The sequence below is a fragment of the Scardinius erythrophthalmus genome (assembly GCF_964197995.2).
Source record: "Scardinius erythrophthalmus genome assembly, chromosome: 25".
In the NCBI taxonomy this organism is placed as follows: domain Eukaryota; kingdom Metazoa; phylum Chordata; class Actinopteri; order Cypriniformes; family Leuciscidae; genus Scardinius; species Scardinius erythrophthalmus.
The window spans coordinates 12,642,163-12,661,554 of record NC_138245.1 but is presented as its reverse complement, the minus strand read 5'-3'; the positions used below and the strand labels follow the sequence as shown (position 1 = coordinate 12,661,554).

General features: G+C 36.8%; 1 protein-coding gene across 3 annotated transcripts in view; it reads left to right on the top strand.

The window, feature by feature from the left end:
* palm1a (paralemmin 1a) overlaps nt 1–19,392 on the top strand; it is a 54,429-nt gene that overhangs the window by 14,880 nt on the left and 20,157 nt on the right. For all 3 annotated transcript variants that reach the window (XM_081358446.1, XM_081358445.1, XM_081358444.1), the window contains exons 2-3: nt 10,354–10,399; nt 12,575–12,655. In XM_081358446.1, the coding sequence (XP_081214572.1) occupies nt 10,354–10,399; nt 12,575–12,655 (127 nt within the window). The remainder of the gene's footprint in view (nt 1–10,353; nt 10,400–12,574; nt 12,656–19,392) is intronic.

The window sequence follows — 19,392 nt, the reverse complement described above, 5'->3', positions numbered from 1 at the left end:
AGCAAACAAAGAAAGCAAAGGAAACAAGAACTAAACACAGGAAGTGAACCGAAACAATAGGAACAGCAAATAAACTTCAACATAAAAGTCCTTTACACAACATGAGACCACAAGACTGGGATTGTGACAGCCTGTAAGCCTTCGTGCTTATCCTCTCCTCCATGAGCAGCAGTAGTAAAGGTTAAACCAATAATCTCTAGACATTGACATTCTTAGCCTTGACATTTAAGTGTGTTTTACTTATGAGTTATGGTTATTTGTTTTGTAGGGTCATTATAGGAGCATGGCTCATAAGATGGATTCTTTAGACTGTTCTGCCACTGGGATGTAGACTGCCTTAAATACATGAACTGTTGTTCATTTGATTTAACATTTGGGTGTGAACTGAGGTTTTTGTGCAATACGTTTTTGTTTGATATTACTGTGTTATTTAGATAGGCCTAATCAAATTGACACGGAACTTAGTTGTCCTATTTAAAGGAAAACATAAAAATATGCAATGATATTTGCTAGTTAATTCCATTATTAGTCGATTTTTTTTAACCCTATTGACTTGATCTTCAACCTTCAACCTTTAATCTTTAACCTTGTAATGTTTTGCCTCAAAAAAGTCAAAAGTATATGAGTCATAGTTTTCATTAAATGAAATAAAGCCTGGATGGATGGATGGATGGATGGATGGATGGATGAATGGATAGATAGATAGATAGAAATGTTGCCTAGGCAATTAACTGAAATAAAATAAGTTGAAGTAATAAAATATATTAAAGCTAAATAGAAAAAAAAAAATCTGCACATTATAACACTTAAAGCAATATGGTTTCTTGATCAGTAACCTGAAAATGAAATGGTAAAAAATAATACAAAATATTGTTAATAATAATAATAAGTAATAAAAAAGTCAGTTTTATTGGGCCCTTCATTTTTATTTAGAGGTGAGAACAGACAGGAAGGTAATCTATTTTCAATCATTAATCTATTTTCTAAGTAGAACACAAATTAGTTCTTTGGTCAAGGTCTGACATGAATAGTTCTCTTAATGTTTCTGTTTGCGGGACACTCCCGCAGTCATGGGGTCTCAAAGCTGCTCTTTGTGTCTCATGCTTTTTTTCACTGCAGGAGGACATTTGCTCATCCACACGACCTCAAAACATCCCTGAACTCAGCTGAGAGACGTGAAATGATCTGACTTCTGAAACTGTTAGAAGAATGCATTCAGACCGTGATGAGATGAGGTGCTGCTTTATTGAGTGGAAAAACATCTGTTTTAGTTCTCTAGTATGTCTGATGTGATTCCTTAAGAGTAAAAGAGATGCCTTGAATTCCTTCTTCTCCCTAGACTGTTTTCAAACAAGTGGTGCATGTTACAAGCAGCTTAATTTGTGAAATATGTGATTAATCTAAGAAAATACCAGAGGAAACAATAATTTCCTTTTATGGCCTATCATGTTCTATCAGAGTCATCATATTATTGTGGCCAAGAGAATAAAAAAATAGATGTGGACTTGTGGATGATTTTGTACAATCAGAACCTGTTACTTGATGTTTTTCTTCAATGCAGATGCTAGTCAGCAACACACATATCCAACTTGCCAATGTAAATGTAAAAATTCTCTTAACTGTCAGCCAAGATTACTTTATTCTGTCCTGGATAGCAGGGTTACAGAGGGAAAACTACTATGCGGCTAGTCTTGTGATCTTGAAGATGTGAGGCAATCATGCTTCAGGCTACTAATATGCCTGGAGTTTCATGTGAATGCACATCATTCACATATCATATCATTTTTAACATAAAAACTTAAAAAATTCATGATTTTAGTAGCTAGTATTTTTATTTACTTTTAGTAATGAGTAAATTATTCAGTGACTGTCCAAACAAATTGGAAAAACCTTCATCTTCTGCCCAAAGCTGCTGTCACAATCATGTCCTGTTTAGTTTTGTTTTGTGTCACTGTTCTGCCTGAGTTATAGTTTATTGTTAGTTACCATAGTTTCTAATTAGTCTTGCACCTGTTCCTGTTCCTTGTTCCTAGTGTCATGAAACCCCTGTTGTAGCCTGGTCGTTCACAACTCAGCTTTGAAAAAGACGGGGCATGTAAAGCTGTGGAAAAGTGGGAGTGTAGAGGGTGTGAAGAGGGGAGAAACCACCATTAAGAAAGACCTGCAACACACTCATTATTCAGGCAAATGAATATTAAAATTAGAGGTCTACCGATGGTGGATTTTACCAATAACGATAGGTAGGTTAGCCCACGCTGGTTGATGACCGATTAATCAACTGATAGTTTTTTAAATGGATACTGAATAAAAACAAACATAGCACATTAAATAGTGCTGAACTTTATTACAAAAATTGAAAAACAGTACTGAACCATGAAAATGTACTGTACTTTTTCAATATAAAAAAATAAAGTATACCTTGATCATTAGTTATAGTTCAGTCCATTAACTAATGTTAAGAGATACAACTTTAAAATGTAAAAATCTATTAGAAAATGTTGAAATTAACAATGACCAATGCTTTTATTAACCTTAGTTAATGTTTCAAGTGGAATCTTATTGTAAAGTGGTACCATTTCATATAAACCCAAACAGTAATTCTTACAGATGGCCATTTTTAAATATCTACACAAAGGCCATAGCATTGAATTTAGACGCATGTATATTGTATACTCTCAAACTTAATATGCTTCTATGTTAGAACACTTGATTATTTAATCAAAATAGCAAAATGTGTGTTAGTGACGATAAAAAAGAACTGAAATTTAATGCGTTTCTGATTTGTTTACATGTTTCTGTCGGCTGCAAGACGATACAGTTTGCTTTCTCTTGTCCCCTAGCTTTATATATGCATCTTCGCTATACAACTTGCGTGCATTTTTTTTCACTGTTTTAACCATTTTCTGTTTTAAATCCACATCTAAAATGAAGTGTCCCGCTCTGTTCAGCCTCACGTGTCAAAACAAACTCCACAAGGCGTCAGTGATAGTTTTAATTTCGCCTCTAGAGGCCGCTCTCGTACTGTGTAATGACAGCGCACCAGGACACAACCCAGAAAAACTATCGGTAGGGATTTTTTCCGATAACTGATTGTTCCAGCAATCGACTATCGGTGTCAATTAATTGGCAAAACCGTTCAATCGTTAGACCTCTAATTAAAATATGAGTGGAGAAAAACACAAACAAACAACAGAGTTGGGGTAATTAAGGCATAGGTACTTTTTTGCCCATTCTTCTTTGCTCTGGTCTACATTATTGTCTTCTGTGGATCAGAATAATCCACCGTGTCATTGTGTTCATGTTTAGATATACCTCTATATCAGTGTCCTTATTTGCACATATATATTTCATTTGAAGACATGATGAAATGTGTGCGCATACACAATGCTGGCTCATGTTTGGACCAGGAGAGTATGTGAAATATGTCCGTAAACTTGAAAAACTCTTGCTCCGGTCCGGATATGAACTGTGATTGCCAGTGTTGTGAAACTCCCCAGCAAACATGCTCCTTTGGGGCCCAAATGGGGCCCCATCGGGACAGCCCAAAGTGTGGACTGACTGTGGGCTAGCCCACACTAAGTAGATCATTGTGGCGTTCGATGCAGAAACCGCCCTCATGTGCATGTTGTTACAAATTAAATATTGTAACAGTCATATTTTCCGTGTTGGTAGTCAAAATCTAGTTCTTTCCTGGGAAAATGCAAACAACATTTTTGTGCTGTACTGTACTGAGGAAATATATTATGCCAAGCTGAATAGGCAGAGGTGAACGAACCGGTCTTGTCACATTTGACATGCGATCTCATGCATAATTTAGCGCAGTGATTGTATTAAATAAGTCTGTTCTCATGAATAATACGGAGAAACTGATGACATAAAAGAGTACTCTCCAGCCACGGCAGCCAATAACCACTTCGAATTATCCAATATACCTCACTTTTCGTGATGTTGGTTCAACTTTTCTTTTTAAACCAGAAGAACGAAATAGCCACTTTTCCCTTAATAATAAACATAACGAGTGCTATTGTTGTTTTCATTGACATGCAACCTGTTCATAGTGATGAATTACACTAGCCTACTGTTTAAAAGTTTGAGATTTTTTTCATTTTGAAAGAAATTACTTTTATTCAGCAAGGAGACTTTCGATTCATCGAAGACTCCTGAAAAAAATGCATCACGGTTTCACAACTTTTTTAACATTGATAAAAAATGTTACTTGAGTCAAATCTGTCACGGTTGGTAGCTGTAGAAATCGTATGACGCAGGAGTAGTAACAAAAAAGGAAACACGCAAAAGATTAGCAGGAATAAAACATAATACAAAGACGATACCAGACAATGAACGGAACAAAACAGGGAGAATATAAGCAAACAAGGAACTAAATGGGACACAGACAGGTGTAATTAATCAAGAAATTAACAAGTAATTAAACCACAGGGAATCAGGAAAGAGGGAAAAACCAAACTACTACGTTTACACGTCAACGATGCACTAACAACGGAAATGTTTTTCCTTCACTTTTTTCACATACAGCTCACACGTCAAAATGATCCCCGTTCACACACGGATCCGCAAAAATGACTAAAACCGCTGCGTTTTCCAAAAGCATTGTAAGCCTAAGTTGATAGTTAGGCACCGTAGGCTTACGATGCTTTTGGGAAACGCAGCCCAGGCCAGTAGTTGCCGATGTCACTTTGTAAAGAAACACTACACGCCTATAGACTAAAAATTGTAATATGTCACAATATTACTCTTTTTACTGTATTTTTGATTCAATAAATGCAGCCTTGTAGAGCATAAGAGACTTAAAAAAAAATTACCAACACAAAACTTTTGAACAGTATAGTCGAGGGGAACTGACAACAAGCACTAAAAATCACACCAGCTATTTAAAAGTAATTGCAAAAACATATTATTAAATTAAAATTAAGTTATATATTTAAAATTGATAAGTATTGTAGTGATTGTAGTGTGACTAACTGAAAAGAGCAACTTAACTGAGTAGCTTTAGTAGCTTACCCATTACTGGCTCTTACATAACATTACAAGACAACTTGGACACACTGTTGACAGCTATTAAAGCGTTAAGCTTGTAAAGGAAATCTAATCAGCTGGCGAATGGGGCGTGCTGACCGGACCTGCTCTGAGATCCTGCTGTTGTTTGTGCTAGCTGTGGCAGATAAGCATGTGACGGGAGGAAAATTAACAAGACACATGACCCTCATTTTACAGATGACTGAGCCTCCACTGCACAGAATCTGCAGCTGTATAGATTTTTTTTTTTTAAAGCGAGAGAGAAAAGTCCTTACAGAAGAGACCTTACGGTTCTGTGAGAATTACATTATTATGTAATTTTATGCCTGACAACACTGACCTACTGACCCTGAACCCAGCACTGCGGCAGACTTGCACTGAGCTCAATATGTAGGGAACGGTTTCTTTTTATGAAGCATTTTTTTCTTCTGTTTGTGAAGCTAACTAACCTACTTTTCTTGCTTCTTACACAATATGGGTATCTATATCTGTATTTGTAAATCATTTATAGACTGATTCTACTCAAATGTGTAAACATTAGCTAAATTCGGAGTAGCATATTAGCATAGCAATTATTGTCGTTCAGTGGTATTTATATTCCAAATTCAGCCTGTTTGTTTGACAATCCCTGACAAAATATTGGCTCAGCCAGTGTTGGGCTGTTCACTCCAAGATGAATGTCTGGTGTGAAAACGTGACACGATAAACATCTTAATTAAACTACAACTCTGTTACACTCATGATCTGACTATTTTGCTAAGTGACAAAGAAAGAATCCGAAAATGTGAAAATAAGACCGAATTTTTGCATCAAACATTTGTGTTGGAGTGAACAGGCCTTTAGGGACTTATTGTTTATCCAACTTATTGCTAGTCAAGGGGAGTGTTTGAGAAACCTGTTTGAAAACAGTCATTGGAATAGCATACTAGCATACTGCTCTCACTATTTTTGCCATAGGAAGAGTAATGCTATTATGCTATTCCCAGTTTAGCCATTGCCTTCGCATTTCATTTGTGCTGCAAGTGACAGGAATTATTTTCTTCAGTATTGGATGCAAATGACATGTAACAGTTGAAAGCAAACAAAAACATGCATTTTACGAAATATCTAGTCAAAATTGACTAAAATGTTGAAAACACTTCTGTCATCTGCCAGTCTGGTACAGTTATCTCAAACCAAATATTTTGCATAACACAACACAACTATAGTTTGCTTGCATTAATTATTTGTCCATATAGATCTGTTTAGTTGTTTTGCTTAATGCTGGAGTGTGTTATCAGGTGGCTGGAGAACTGCAGTGTTTTGTTCAGTGAATCATCAATCTGTCTGGATGTGAAATTTGTTGAGTAATCATTTCTGATCAATGCAGAAGTAAAGCAGAACACTCCCTCACTCCCTCACTCACTCACTCACACACACACACACACACACACACACACACACACACACACACACACACACACACACACACACACACACTTATTGTCACGTTTTGATTTCATCTTTGGTCTGTTTTTTTGTTCTGTTCATGTCTGTTTTCGAGGTCAGCTTTCTAGTTTGTTAATTAGTTAATTAGCCTGTTCGTCTCCATGGTTTCTGATTGATTTGAGTATTCTGTTCAGGTATGTCTTTTTTATTATCTCATTAGCTCCTTTGTTTGCCCGTTTATTTAAGCCCTCAGTTTCTTCCTGTTTCTTGTTCTGCATTGTTTAAGTTATATGTGTTATTTGGTTGTATTTTCTTCTAGATTTTCTCCTGTTTGGTATGTAGAGTGTCATATTAAAATTCTTCTTGAGTTTTACCGTTATTGTGCGCATTATTACAGACACCTAACCATGACACTTATGCTATACCAATTTTAGATTTGTTCCATGATAAAGAAGGGAAGACGGCTACGTTTTTATATTTTATGTAAAAAATGTGAATGGTTTGTTACAATTTTAGGGTGTTGTTGGTGGTTACCAGGGTGTTGGTGGTCTAAGGTGTTCTGAATGGTTATTAGCATGTTGCTGTTGATTTGCTAGGGTTTTCTGGGAGTGTTGCCAGGTAGTTCTGGGTAATTGTTTACTTGTCCAAATCAAAAGATCTCACTCTCAATTAGGTCTGCACGATTTGGGGAAAAACACTAGTTGTGATTTAAAAAAATCCAGGTTTGCTGTGGTTTGTAGAGCTGCACAATTTGGCCAAAATTTTGTGAATGCGTATGCTAATATGGCTACAAAACAATATCTATAATATAAAGCCCCAAAAGTTTTCTGTTAAGCGCTTCTCATTACAAGTTTGGGAAGATGGTTGCCTTGTTCCCAAATGCACATTAAATCGACCCAAACTTTTGCATTTACTGCAAACCAAGCCACTCTGAGATGCTGCAAACATCAGATAATGGACCACTCATGTGTAAGAATACAGCGCCGTGCTTCACTCTGATGCAGCGCATATATTTATCAAATTAAATCACAGCCTTTGTGATTAGATCATTGCACTAAGCCATATTGCGATTCCGGTTTAATTTCGATTAATCATCCGGACCAACTCGTCTCTGTTATTCTGCTCCATAGATATGGCTCAGGACGCTCCATAAATATAAATCTATAGTGATTTCCAGTTTGCGAATAGATCTTTCCTTTGATCCGGTTCTTTTTAGTGAACTAGATGAACCAGTTCACCAAATCGGACTGAACCTTCTGAAACAACTCATGGCTTGAGTCAGCACAGATCTAGTTGCTCAATCAAAATGAGCCAATTCATAGTATATCCTATGATGCCAGATTTTGCCAACTCATTCAGTGTTTCAGTTAGTCCAACAGTACACTGAACTGAGAACAGTCTTTTGGACATATCCGACATGCTGAGAACTGTCTGCCATAAAGGGAGGGGTGATGTATGTTTCTAATGTCTTTTGCTGTAAATAAAATGCATTGGAAATATAACAGTTTTCCTGCAAGTAGTTCAACTGCAGTACACTGAACTGAGGAAACAGTTCAGACTCAGACATCTCCGCGAAGAACCAATGATATAGCTGATATGAGCATGCAAAAACTAGCAGTTGACTTGAATGAGGGGGCGAAATGGTTTATAAAGAGGTGAGTTAAGACTAGTTTATTCACTTCATGCTTTAGACATTTAACATCTGTGTTTCACATCATGATTTAATAATATAATTGCATATACGTGACATCTTTGCATGATTGCGTATATTAACTGGTGAATCGTTTTTCTGAACCGGTTTCATTGAAGCTAACTGTCCAAAAAAAAACAGTTTGCGGAAAAGAATTGGACTTCCCATTACTAGTCTATAGGATTTTTCCACCTGTTTTAACGACCAGTATCGGTATCTAAAAGCAAGATCGGTATCTCCAATCATATAATAATGATGGTTTGGATATTTGAGATTTAGACATAAATTCAGTATATTATAATAGTTCAGAAAGCATAGTTTTAAACATCATACTACCAGTCATATTGCCTTCCAAAAGGATGTTTGCATAATCACCTAGTGTTGGCGTATGGTTACCAGGTTCAGCATCATGCACTAACTCCACTCTTTTGCTGCTGTCATCCATTCAGTTCCTCTGCCAGGCTGTTTGTACAGGTGTTATGTTTTACTCGTGGGGGGGATGGGAATGCGAATGTGGTGGGTCGGAGAACAACCTTCACATTCTTCTTTTCCCTGATGGCATAGGAGCTTCCACCACAGCTGTGTCCTTCAGCAGACGGGGCTGACAGCAGGGGTCCATCTTACTGTTTGGAAGACCTTTTAGGCTGGGCTTTTAGCGAATGAACAAGGAAATGTGTGTGTTGACAATAAATGAGGGAGTGAGTTGAATGAGGATGTTCCTGATTGGAACACCTATTTCATTTGTAAAAACTTCACACTGCCATTTGTCTACAGCAATCTGTCCCGCATGAGGACGTGGTCAACGTTAACACGGTTCTTCAGCCATGTTATGCTATTTATGGAAACAATTGCACAAACCTTACAAAGGAATTTTTGCAGTTTCACTCCAATGCTGAATATTTTCTTCTCTTGCTCAATCAAACTCAGCATGAATCAAATCTCTGAAAACTCCAGAATTGTTTTTCAAACTTTTCCCTTCTTGCATTGTGAGAAAGCACCATTTTAAGCTGCATTGGCTGTCTTTATCAGAGATGGCAAAAGTACTCACTTCCTGTACTCAAGTATGTATAGATACTTGTGTTAAAAAATACTCTGGTAAAAGTAGAAGTACTGATTTAACTTCTTTACTCAAGTAAAAGTAACAAAGTAGCCTACAGGCTTGAAAATTTACTTAAAGTATAAAAGTAAAAGTAGCCTTGCAAATGACCATTTTTTTATGCAAAGCTACCTGGACCACACAAATGTTACTAGAGTGCAAGCTGAGAAACTTAAGTGGATTTGGAATAAAGGTTCTTTATATGCCATGCCTACAATTTAAATGGATGTCTGCCAATAGGCCTAAAACATCACATAGCCTATGTGATTATTGTGATAGACTGGGACTCCAGGTTAATAAGATTCTGACTGAGTAGCAAGATATGAATTCAGTTGTGATTCTGTGAGAATTCACAGATCCAGTTTCTCTTTTTTAATCTTCCCCTTAACATTTAAAGGAATCTACATGTATGTAATGATTTGCCGCGAATGAATGCCGCCGAATCTGTCGAGTCGTCTTGTAGTGGTGCGTCAAGTGCAACGTATATTCAAATCCAATTGACCGTTCGCAAAGACCCGCCCCCTTTAGTTACCGTTGCTATGTCCGACAAGCCATGCCACTCTCACACCACACCATGTTCTCACTCAGTGAAAAATACATCGTGGAGCAGAGAGGACACTGACAACACACTGACAGACAGGACCAGGTTATTTTTTGTATGAAATAAAGTCTCACCTTTCACATTTAGTCATTTTTTAAAGAAATTTAAACAATAAATAACGTTACCGTTTTGTGTCTCTTTAATGTGTCTGACAGACCGATCAGTTAAAGCTGCTCGTGAACCGATCTCTTCCTTCTAGTCTATCTATCTATCTAATCAATAACAATATGCTTCCATCATGATTCTTAATTAACACTTCAAAGTCAGGGCTCTTGGAAAATTCCCCAATGGTAATTACAACATTGTGGTTGTGTGGGTATGATCATCTCATATACAGTATATATACAATATACCTATGTGAAGGCGGCAACTATGTAATTTTACACTCAGTCTTCTGAATTCACCAAAATAGCTAAGAGAGTCAAATTACCAACAGGAAGCAAATCTGTCCTCTGTTTGGGACCATTGTTGAATACCAGCCTAATATATTTCTCTGTCTTTCAGGATGTCAGAATCAGGCTCACAGCAGGAACGGCTCCAGGCTATTGCAGTAAGTGAGATTCTCACACACCACGTTCCCGTGGCAGTCCTAATAAACCCACCTACTGAACCCATTTCACAAATCTGAAACTGGGTCAGAGATTTTTACATACAGTATGTGGCTTAAAAACAATTTGTCTGCCCCTGTCTAAAATGTCACAATATGTAAGATTTTTGGATTAAAATATCCAAAAACCACTACAACTATGTTATATATTTTGTTGACTTGTGTACATACGTTATCCCAAATTTTTCCAACAATGTTTAAATCCAGAGAAATCAGCTATTTTAACCAGTGTAATGGCCCATGTCGTCACATCGACTTTCAATGACATCATATCTGCGTTACTCCCATTTTCCAGTTTTACTTCTGTAGAAACCATTGTAACACTAAAGACGCTTTAATATATTATGCATTTTATAAGACTTGTGAGCAAATATTTGGATAGTTTTCTCGACAGACAGCTAATAATTATTATATAGCTCAACACGGTTACTCTTGTTGTTTGGATCTCTTGTTTTCTTGATTTACCGCGAGTAACATGTTTGTAGCATGCCTCAGAGACAACACTATTTTGTTGCTAACATAGCAAAATCAGAAAGAGCTTTATTTGTAGCAACTGTAATACAGCATTTTCTCCACCATACAATATATTTAAAAATTAACTGCATGCCATTTAGCAACATAAATATGCTTTGTTAATATGATAATATCGATCTAGCTTACTGCAGTGTGCAGCAAGTGTCTCATATCAGCCACAGAGAGAACGTGCAGAGTAACGTTATAACAAAACGTTATAACAAAACACACTCAGACGTATTTTTAGTATGATTATTTTGACAAAGTAAAACAGCGCTGCGTTACCCCACAATTTTAATTTGTCAGATAAAGTGACCTGTATGAGTAGTAATTCAGCTTGCAGCTGTTTTATTAGAATTAAATAAAATAATGTGAATTTAAGTAATCAAACATAACTGTAACAAAGTTAAATTTCAGGGAAGCAGGCGAACTTTAAACGTAACATTAACAGTAACTTTAACCATAAAATATGCATAAACAACAAAGCGAACAGAGTGGCAGCGGCCAACTGCGGCATATAAGCATAATAAAAACAGCAGTGTAAAATGTCTCAGGCTCTCGGAACCGACCTGCTTCATACAACATTCCTGGTATGCCTTTGTTATTGTTTTGAAAAAGTGAGCTCTAGTGATGAAACTTATATACTGTGTCTTTAAGTGTTGGTCCAGCACATTTGATCTCATTTAAGCATTAATTTAATCTATAAAAAGATCTAATCTATCAAATGTGGTTTTAGCCGACAAGAGACACATTATCTCATATAGAGATAAAAATTAATAAAAAATTATAATAAAGTGATTTTTTTTTGAGAATTACGATAGCAATTTAAACTTCAATATGATAGTCATTGAAAACTGCATATTACAACTGCTTGTATAACAAATATAAAAAAACACATCTAACAATGAAACCAAGAAAATAACAACACAGGTCTCTTCTTATTCAGATTTTGTCTGTACTTAAAACTTAAATCAGATGTCTTATTTTTTGTCTGTTTTATGGTAGAATCATGTTTTATGGTAGAATCATGTTTTAAGTCAACCTAAATATTTTATTATGATAATTTAAATCTTTATTTATTGATTGATTGTTTATTTTATTTAATTTGTGATGTTTTGTATTATTTTCTTCGGAAAAAAAGAGGACTCTAATAGTTTAATCTGTTAATCCATGCACCTTTTTTAGTCCTCACACATGTGTGCACACTTCACACACACTTCACACACATGCTCTCCCTGCTGGTTGGGGTCTCACTGTTTGATGAACATATTTGTTCTCAGCTCATTTTCTCTCACATATGATGATTGTTAGCACTCATTATCACACATGCTCTGGTCTGAGAGCAATGGTATGAGTTTCAACAAAATATTTAATCCCTCAGAAAACCTTTTTCAGCCAACCCTTAAACACCAAAAGGAAACTAATGTTTTAAAACTTACGAAGAACAGTGCAATCGCTGAGTGGTACAGAAAATGGCAGAGGAATTTGGTCGTTTGTGTTTGCATGCATTTTGTTTAACAATACACCGGCGCAAAATCATGTTAGTGCTTTGGATGTGTATTAACTCAGTATTTCTCTTAATATCAGATATTTCTTTATTCACAGGAAAGGAGGAAAAGACAGACAGAAATTGAGAATAAGAAAAGACAACTAGAGGATGACCGACGACAGCTTCAGCACCTCAAGGTAAGACACTGACATCTGAGGCCAAAATATTTGTCATGACATGTCATATATATTTATATAAAACTGTAATTTTAAATAAAAATGTTCTATGGTTATGTAACCCGGTTTCCTGAGAAGGGAATGAGACGCTGCGTCATGGCGTTCATGCTATGGGAACGCTTCTGCGTGACCAGTGTCTGAAGTACGTATGAAAACACAGCAATCTTGATTGGCTGACGTAACAACAGGTGACATAGTGTAGCGCGTCAGCAAGACCGTAAAAGGGGCCTTATGCCACGGGCTCCTCAGTGTGGCAGCATCTCGCTCCCTTCTCAAGGAACAGGGTTACATATGTAACTTGACGCTGCGTTATGGAGTTGGCGCTTTGGGAAAGTTAACACCAACGCCACCACACTGAGGGAAAATGTCTGCCCATCAAGGCTGTGACACAGACATTTGTTGAGCAGAAAGACTGGACCAACCCAGAAGGACATGTGATCCTGGGATTGAATCCATGTCCAGGCTGTTAAATCTTATGAATGCAGGGATTAATGTTCTCCGTCGCTACGACAGATTTCCGTTAATTGCAGCAAGTCTTCAAAAGTGTCTTAAATTCACTTTTCATAATTTTAAGGCCGTAAATATGCTTACATTACTCAAATAGTGCAATAAATGTCTTAATTTCAGTGTGAATAGGTCTTAAATTAAGGAAAGATGAGGTGTATTCACCCTGCTGAGGGGGATGTGATCAAAGCCTGGAGTGGAGCGAAACACGTTCCTCTCTGCACTCTAAGCATTCTTTAATCACTCCGCTCTGTGTCCACTCCGGGTTTTCCGTTCCCGCTCACGGAAAAACTGCTCCGTGTTCACTCCATTTTTAAAAGTTATTCTAATATGTTTATTTTTTTATATCATGAACGTCGGAATTTATAATACTATATGTAACATTTATAATACTATATGTAACGGTTTGGAAAGTATTCTACGCATTTAAAAAATATAATTACACAAAAATGTCCAAATGTAGTGAACGTGCCTGTAGAGAGAAATGCACATTTTATACGGATTACATAAGAGAGTAGTCTGTTTCTATTAGTTTTGAATTGTTTTGCTTAAAAGTAGACATTTCAATCTCTCTCTCTCTCTCTCTCTCTCTCTCTCTCTCTCTCTCTCTCTCTCTCTCTCTCTCTCTCTCTCTCTCTCTCTCTCTCTCTCTCTCTCTCTCTCTCTCTCTCTCTCTCTCTCTCTCTCTCTCTCTCTCTATATATATATATATATATATATATAAAATCTAACCTTTCATTGAAGTAAAAGAATTGAAAGTGGGGGGGAAATCACATTATAAATGAAATGCTTTTCTTCAAAATACGCTGGCCATAATTATTGGCTCCCTGTTATTAAATACTTTTTGCAACCTCCTTTTGCCAAGATAACAGATCTGAGTTTTCTTCTAATGCCTGATGAGTTTGGAGAATAACTGACAAGAGATCAGAGACCATTCCTCCATACAGAATCTCCAGATACTTCAGATTCACAAGTTAATGTTGGTGCTTCTTCTGTTCAGTTCACCCCACTCATTTTCTATAGGGTTCAGTTTAGGGGACTGGGACGGTCATTAAACTGTTTCACTCATTCTAACCCATGCCTCTTTTATAGAAGCCCATTTTTCCCATAATTATGATTTTGTCATAATTTTCTACTTTTGTGTCATTTCGTCTTGTTATCATTTCGTGTTTTTTTTTTTGTCATAATAATTATATATTTATTATGACTTTTTAAGTTATAATTATGATTAAACAAAGCATGCTGTTTTTCTATGTGCCAGAGAAATGTACTTCCACATTCTTTGATTTCCCTTCGATCCATTATTATGTATGCCAGGGGTCTTCAAACTTTTTCAGGTTATAAGGACCTCTTGGAGTAGGGATCCCTGTTATAAGTGCTGCATTTTTAAGATTGTCTAATAATATTAGTGTTGACTGGACCACTGTGATTTGGTGCAGTCTGGGCCAAGAACACCCCGTCAGACACAGGAAGAAGAATCTGCCATGGGGGGTGATAAGACATCCTGTTTGTGGGAAGAGGGAAATGCTTCACTCTGCTAAATATATGGTGTATTGTCTCTGTGGCCTTCAGGTCAGGTGTACATGATTGTGAACTGTTGGAGGTCTTTTTCCCCCCATTTCTGTTTATTCTGTAGTTTAGAATAGACATTTTAATGTCTTCGGATATGTTTGGAATATAGCATGCTATCATACTAAAACGACTTATTTTATGTCAGGGCTGTACAATGCCACATATATCCCATGTGCAATGAAAAAATCTGGCTGTGCTATGAATAAATTTACCACAGTAGCATCCGTGGGAAAGTTTTGCATGTGTGTGAGACAGAGCTGTTTGTTTGTGTGAAGTGAGAGTTTGTTGTTTGTTGTATTGCAGCGTTTTGCTTCCACTCATCACAGGCAAACTTATTTTGATTTTTGAGACGTCTTTGTGTTCATACCCAAACGATTTTCACTGGCGATGTGCCAAGTGGATGTGTAAATTCACTCCCTGACAGTAGATGGCGCTTATTGAAAAACAGAAATACCCTGGTACACAAGGTACGCCACCAAGTACTGTAACTTTAGCAGCTCCAGGCACGTGAACAAAAGATTTTAACGCGGCACGTCAAACCAAAACAACGAACCCGAGGCGTTTTTTTTTTAATTACGTTTTTACACCTGCCGTTTTGCTCGTTGGTGTGCATACTCATATTGGCGCCCATACTCATATTGGCGCCCTTTGTTTAGTAACGAGGTGTTAAACATCATCGATAAGCACGCGCGATTATCGTCCCATGTGTGCACAAGGCTTTACACTTCAGATGTGTTTATAGTTGACACGCTCACTGTTTTACTACTTTCTGAAACAATAGGGGGATGATTGGACAAAAAAAAATCCTCTAAACAAACAGAAAGTAGTGGTGAGAAGTAGTTTGGCGGAACAATGTCAGATCATATTGTCAAATCAAATTTTTGTTTTTATGTCAAGCGTTTTCTGGAAGAGTTAAAGATTACTTTAGAAGGATGTGGATACTTATATGTTTGATAAAAATGTATATATTTCATGTATTTTGTATTTTAAAGTTATAAAAGAAATTAACAGAATAAAGTTATTAGGAATAAAGAAATATTATGCAAATAAAGTATAATAGTGTAATATATAATAATTGTTAATAAACATTAAAAATTATTAACACAGTTAATACTATATGAAAATACCATATGCACAAGAAAAATAGGCTCTTTGTTAACCATAATGTAATGAGACTTCTATTCATATTTATTTCATATAGGCCTATTATTTTGGTCCATAAACTCAAAAACAACAACCTAAGATACATCGCTCAGCCCTAAAAAACAGGTTATGTGATTAATAACATAATTAGTATACATACATAGCATGCATGATGAACTTCACTATTTATGGTTGTTTTCAGAAATGGTAAGGCTTTTATACTTATGTAAGCAATAAGGTACTGTACCGAGGCTGTACTCCGCTTCGCGTTGTGCCTAACAACGCCTTTCCGCCGTGACTTATTAACGATCCAGCACTAGCCTCGAGTACCTTATTGCTTTTATACCACACAATACAAATATTAAAGTCTAAAAATATGTATCTATGCTACTTTCATGAAGTAAAATCACCAAAAACCTTCCTTCCACTGGAAAAAATTGTCCCTGACCATAAACAGCAACAGAAGTCTTTATGAGTGAGTCAGTCAGTAGTGAAGACTTTTACATTGAAAGGACTCAAACTTGTGAACACGGAAAAGCAAGAAGCAACTGACAAATGACTAGGGCACGGGGAAACCCCTTGACTGTTAAAAGGACAAGATATCGCAGCAAACATTCAAACAGATTTTTTTTAATTATGAATATAGGACTGACCTGAAGGAAAATGCTATGTCTACTGCAAATGCAGGTACACTCGTTTACACAATCTCTCACAATACTCTACTCTAGCTTTAATGAACAATATAATGAGATCAAACATTTTTAAGTTGCTAAGAGTGGTTGCTAGGGGTGTTGTGTAGTGATGCATAGAACCGTTATCGTGAATAAGACACAGCTATTGACCAATCAGAATAAAGGATTGGAACTAACCGTTTTCTAATATGCTATAACTGTGTGGCCTGTGCTACAACACTTTCAACATTTGTAGCACCAGTATGTTCAAAAAGAGTTAAGGTTTTTTTTTTTTTTTTTTCTGTTTACCCGGTTGACCTCATATTTAGTTCAATCATGAAACTCTAGAGGGCACATGCTGATAGAATCTTTACATGCAATCTGAAAGCAATCACTTATTTACCACATGGCACAAGCTGATTGGCCTCTGCTGATCCTGCAGCCAATGAGATTCCTTGATCAACATTTAAATAGTCTGGTTTTTGTTCAGAGTTCTTCTGAAACCCTCCAGCTCCACCTGCCTAGATCTGCAACAGGATTTATGTATGTCTATTTATGCAGCAGCAGCATGTTGAATTAGAAAAGTTGTTGTGAACCTGAAGTTGAAATTATAGTGCTGATAATTAGCCTGGCAAGCCAGACCTACATCAAGATGTTAGGTCTGGCAACTCACCATAGTCACGGCTCAATCCGAGGGGCGGGATAAACGGCTGTCTTTCAAATTCCCTCTGCACGCAATAGGACAGCGCTTCAACCAACCAGAGCGTTTTCCCAACAGCGGAGCTAGTTGATAGATTCAACTTTTGCCATATCTGGCCGGCAAAACTACGAACACATCTTCCTTTTTTTAAGAATGACTGAAGTGCTGTTCTAAGCTCTTTTCTCAAAGAAAAGTCCTCCAGAGTCGCGGAAAAAGCCGATTCGAAAGATGTTCGCCAGCAGCAGCCGTCATTCTTTGTTTTCAAGTGGCAGGTAACCGTCGCAACTCTGTTGTCATTATGTTAAGCCCGCCCCGCCTACTCTATACACGACGTGATTGGCCTGACCCAATTTAGATTTTTGCAGCTCGAAAGTCAATGGAGAGTTGCTAGACTGCCCTGGCTGCAAAATACATATTGCTGCCGCTAGGGTGCGTCTAGATTTCTAGGCTAACTGAAAATACTAAAAATGAAATAAAACTAAATAATAAAAAAATTATAATGACAGAAGCAAATACCAAAATTTCCTAAAATTGAAAAAATAAAATGAAAAACTAATTAAAAAATGAATTAATACTATAATAGTATATAAATAATACTATAATAACACTGCAATTTTACTATTTCACTGTACTGTTAACAATGTCAATAATGATTTTTGGCATTTACTTAACTCACTATTTCACCGAAATTGATGCTCATGTGGCATAGGTACGAATCTGTACATTAATACCAAAATGTATCTTGTGTTAATCTATTTGAGACAGTCTGAGAAACATTATTGTGAAGTGGATGCTTTATCGTTGCATGTAATGCTTTCTTCTGCCACAATGATATCATGTGTTTGCATTATCTTGGAGGCTGCAGATACTAATATATATGATTAATTGTTATTTAACTTGAGTATTTATTCATCTTATGCTGTAATTAATTGGATCATCATTATTATTGACAGTCCTTCTTGTAAATATTGTGGAAGTTGAAACTAGCTGTGTTTTTTCTGTGTGTGTTTTGAGGCTTCACAACTTTAGAGCAGCTGTAGTTGAGAGACTTTGCTGTGCTGGCCAGAGATAAGATCCAAAAACTCTCCTCATTAGCAGTTTCTATGGAGCTTCCATTCAGAGTCAGCAAAATGCAAAGGGAGAGAAAGAGAGAGAGATGAATAGCCAGTGAATAATGGGCCGCAGGTCGCAAAAGTATGGAGGGGCCTCTGAGAGTCCTGAAAACACATGCTTTCTGATATATGAGCAGGCATTTGTCAATCTAAGATAGGGGCCAAAGGGTTCTGTCCAAATACAGAACAATTCAATCCAATTGAGGTAAGAAGCTATGCAGTTTTAGGCCTCTGGCCAAGTCCTGCTTAAAGCCTATGTGTCTGTATGAAGTGTCATACTCATACTATGGTCAGTATTTTGGCTCCGAAGCTTCCCTGTTTTGATTGGCTCTTTGGTTTCTCCAGACTGATTAAAGGATGTACTGACAGCATGTTAATGATGCGGATTGGTTAGGTGTGATTTGATTAGTTGGATGGGTTAACACAGGTCACATGACACATGATAGAGAACGGTGAACTCTAATAGGCCAACAAATGTCTTTGTTTTAATCTGTTGCCTAAAAATCTGGATCCATTTACTTTTGAAAACAATGGCTCTGCCACTATAAGCACATAGGCGCTTGTGGGCTTTGTCCTGTATTTTTTTTTGCATTGTGTCAGTGAAGAGGTGTGTGTGTGTGTGTGTGTGTGTGTGTGTGTGTGTGTGTGTGTGTGTGTGTGTGTGTGTGTGTGTGTGTGTGTGGTCAGTACGCTCTCCCACAGTGGTTCTCTGGGGAGTGGGAGGTGGCAGTTCAAGCTAAATGAAAAAGGAGATGAAAGAAACGAAAGAAGTAAGGTAAAGAATAAAAGAGAAATAATGCTCACTGATGACCTACTCAAAATATGATTGAATTACTCCTTTAGTGATTTAGTGATAAAAGACCAGTGCTATTTACTATCATATGTTCCTTGGCTTGATCATATTCTGTGAGGTAATATTATGTAGCTGGATAAGAGGAAGAAGTTTAAATTATCTGGTTACAAATTATCTCTCCTTATTATAAAAAATATGATTAT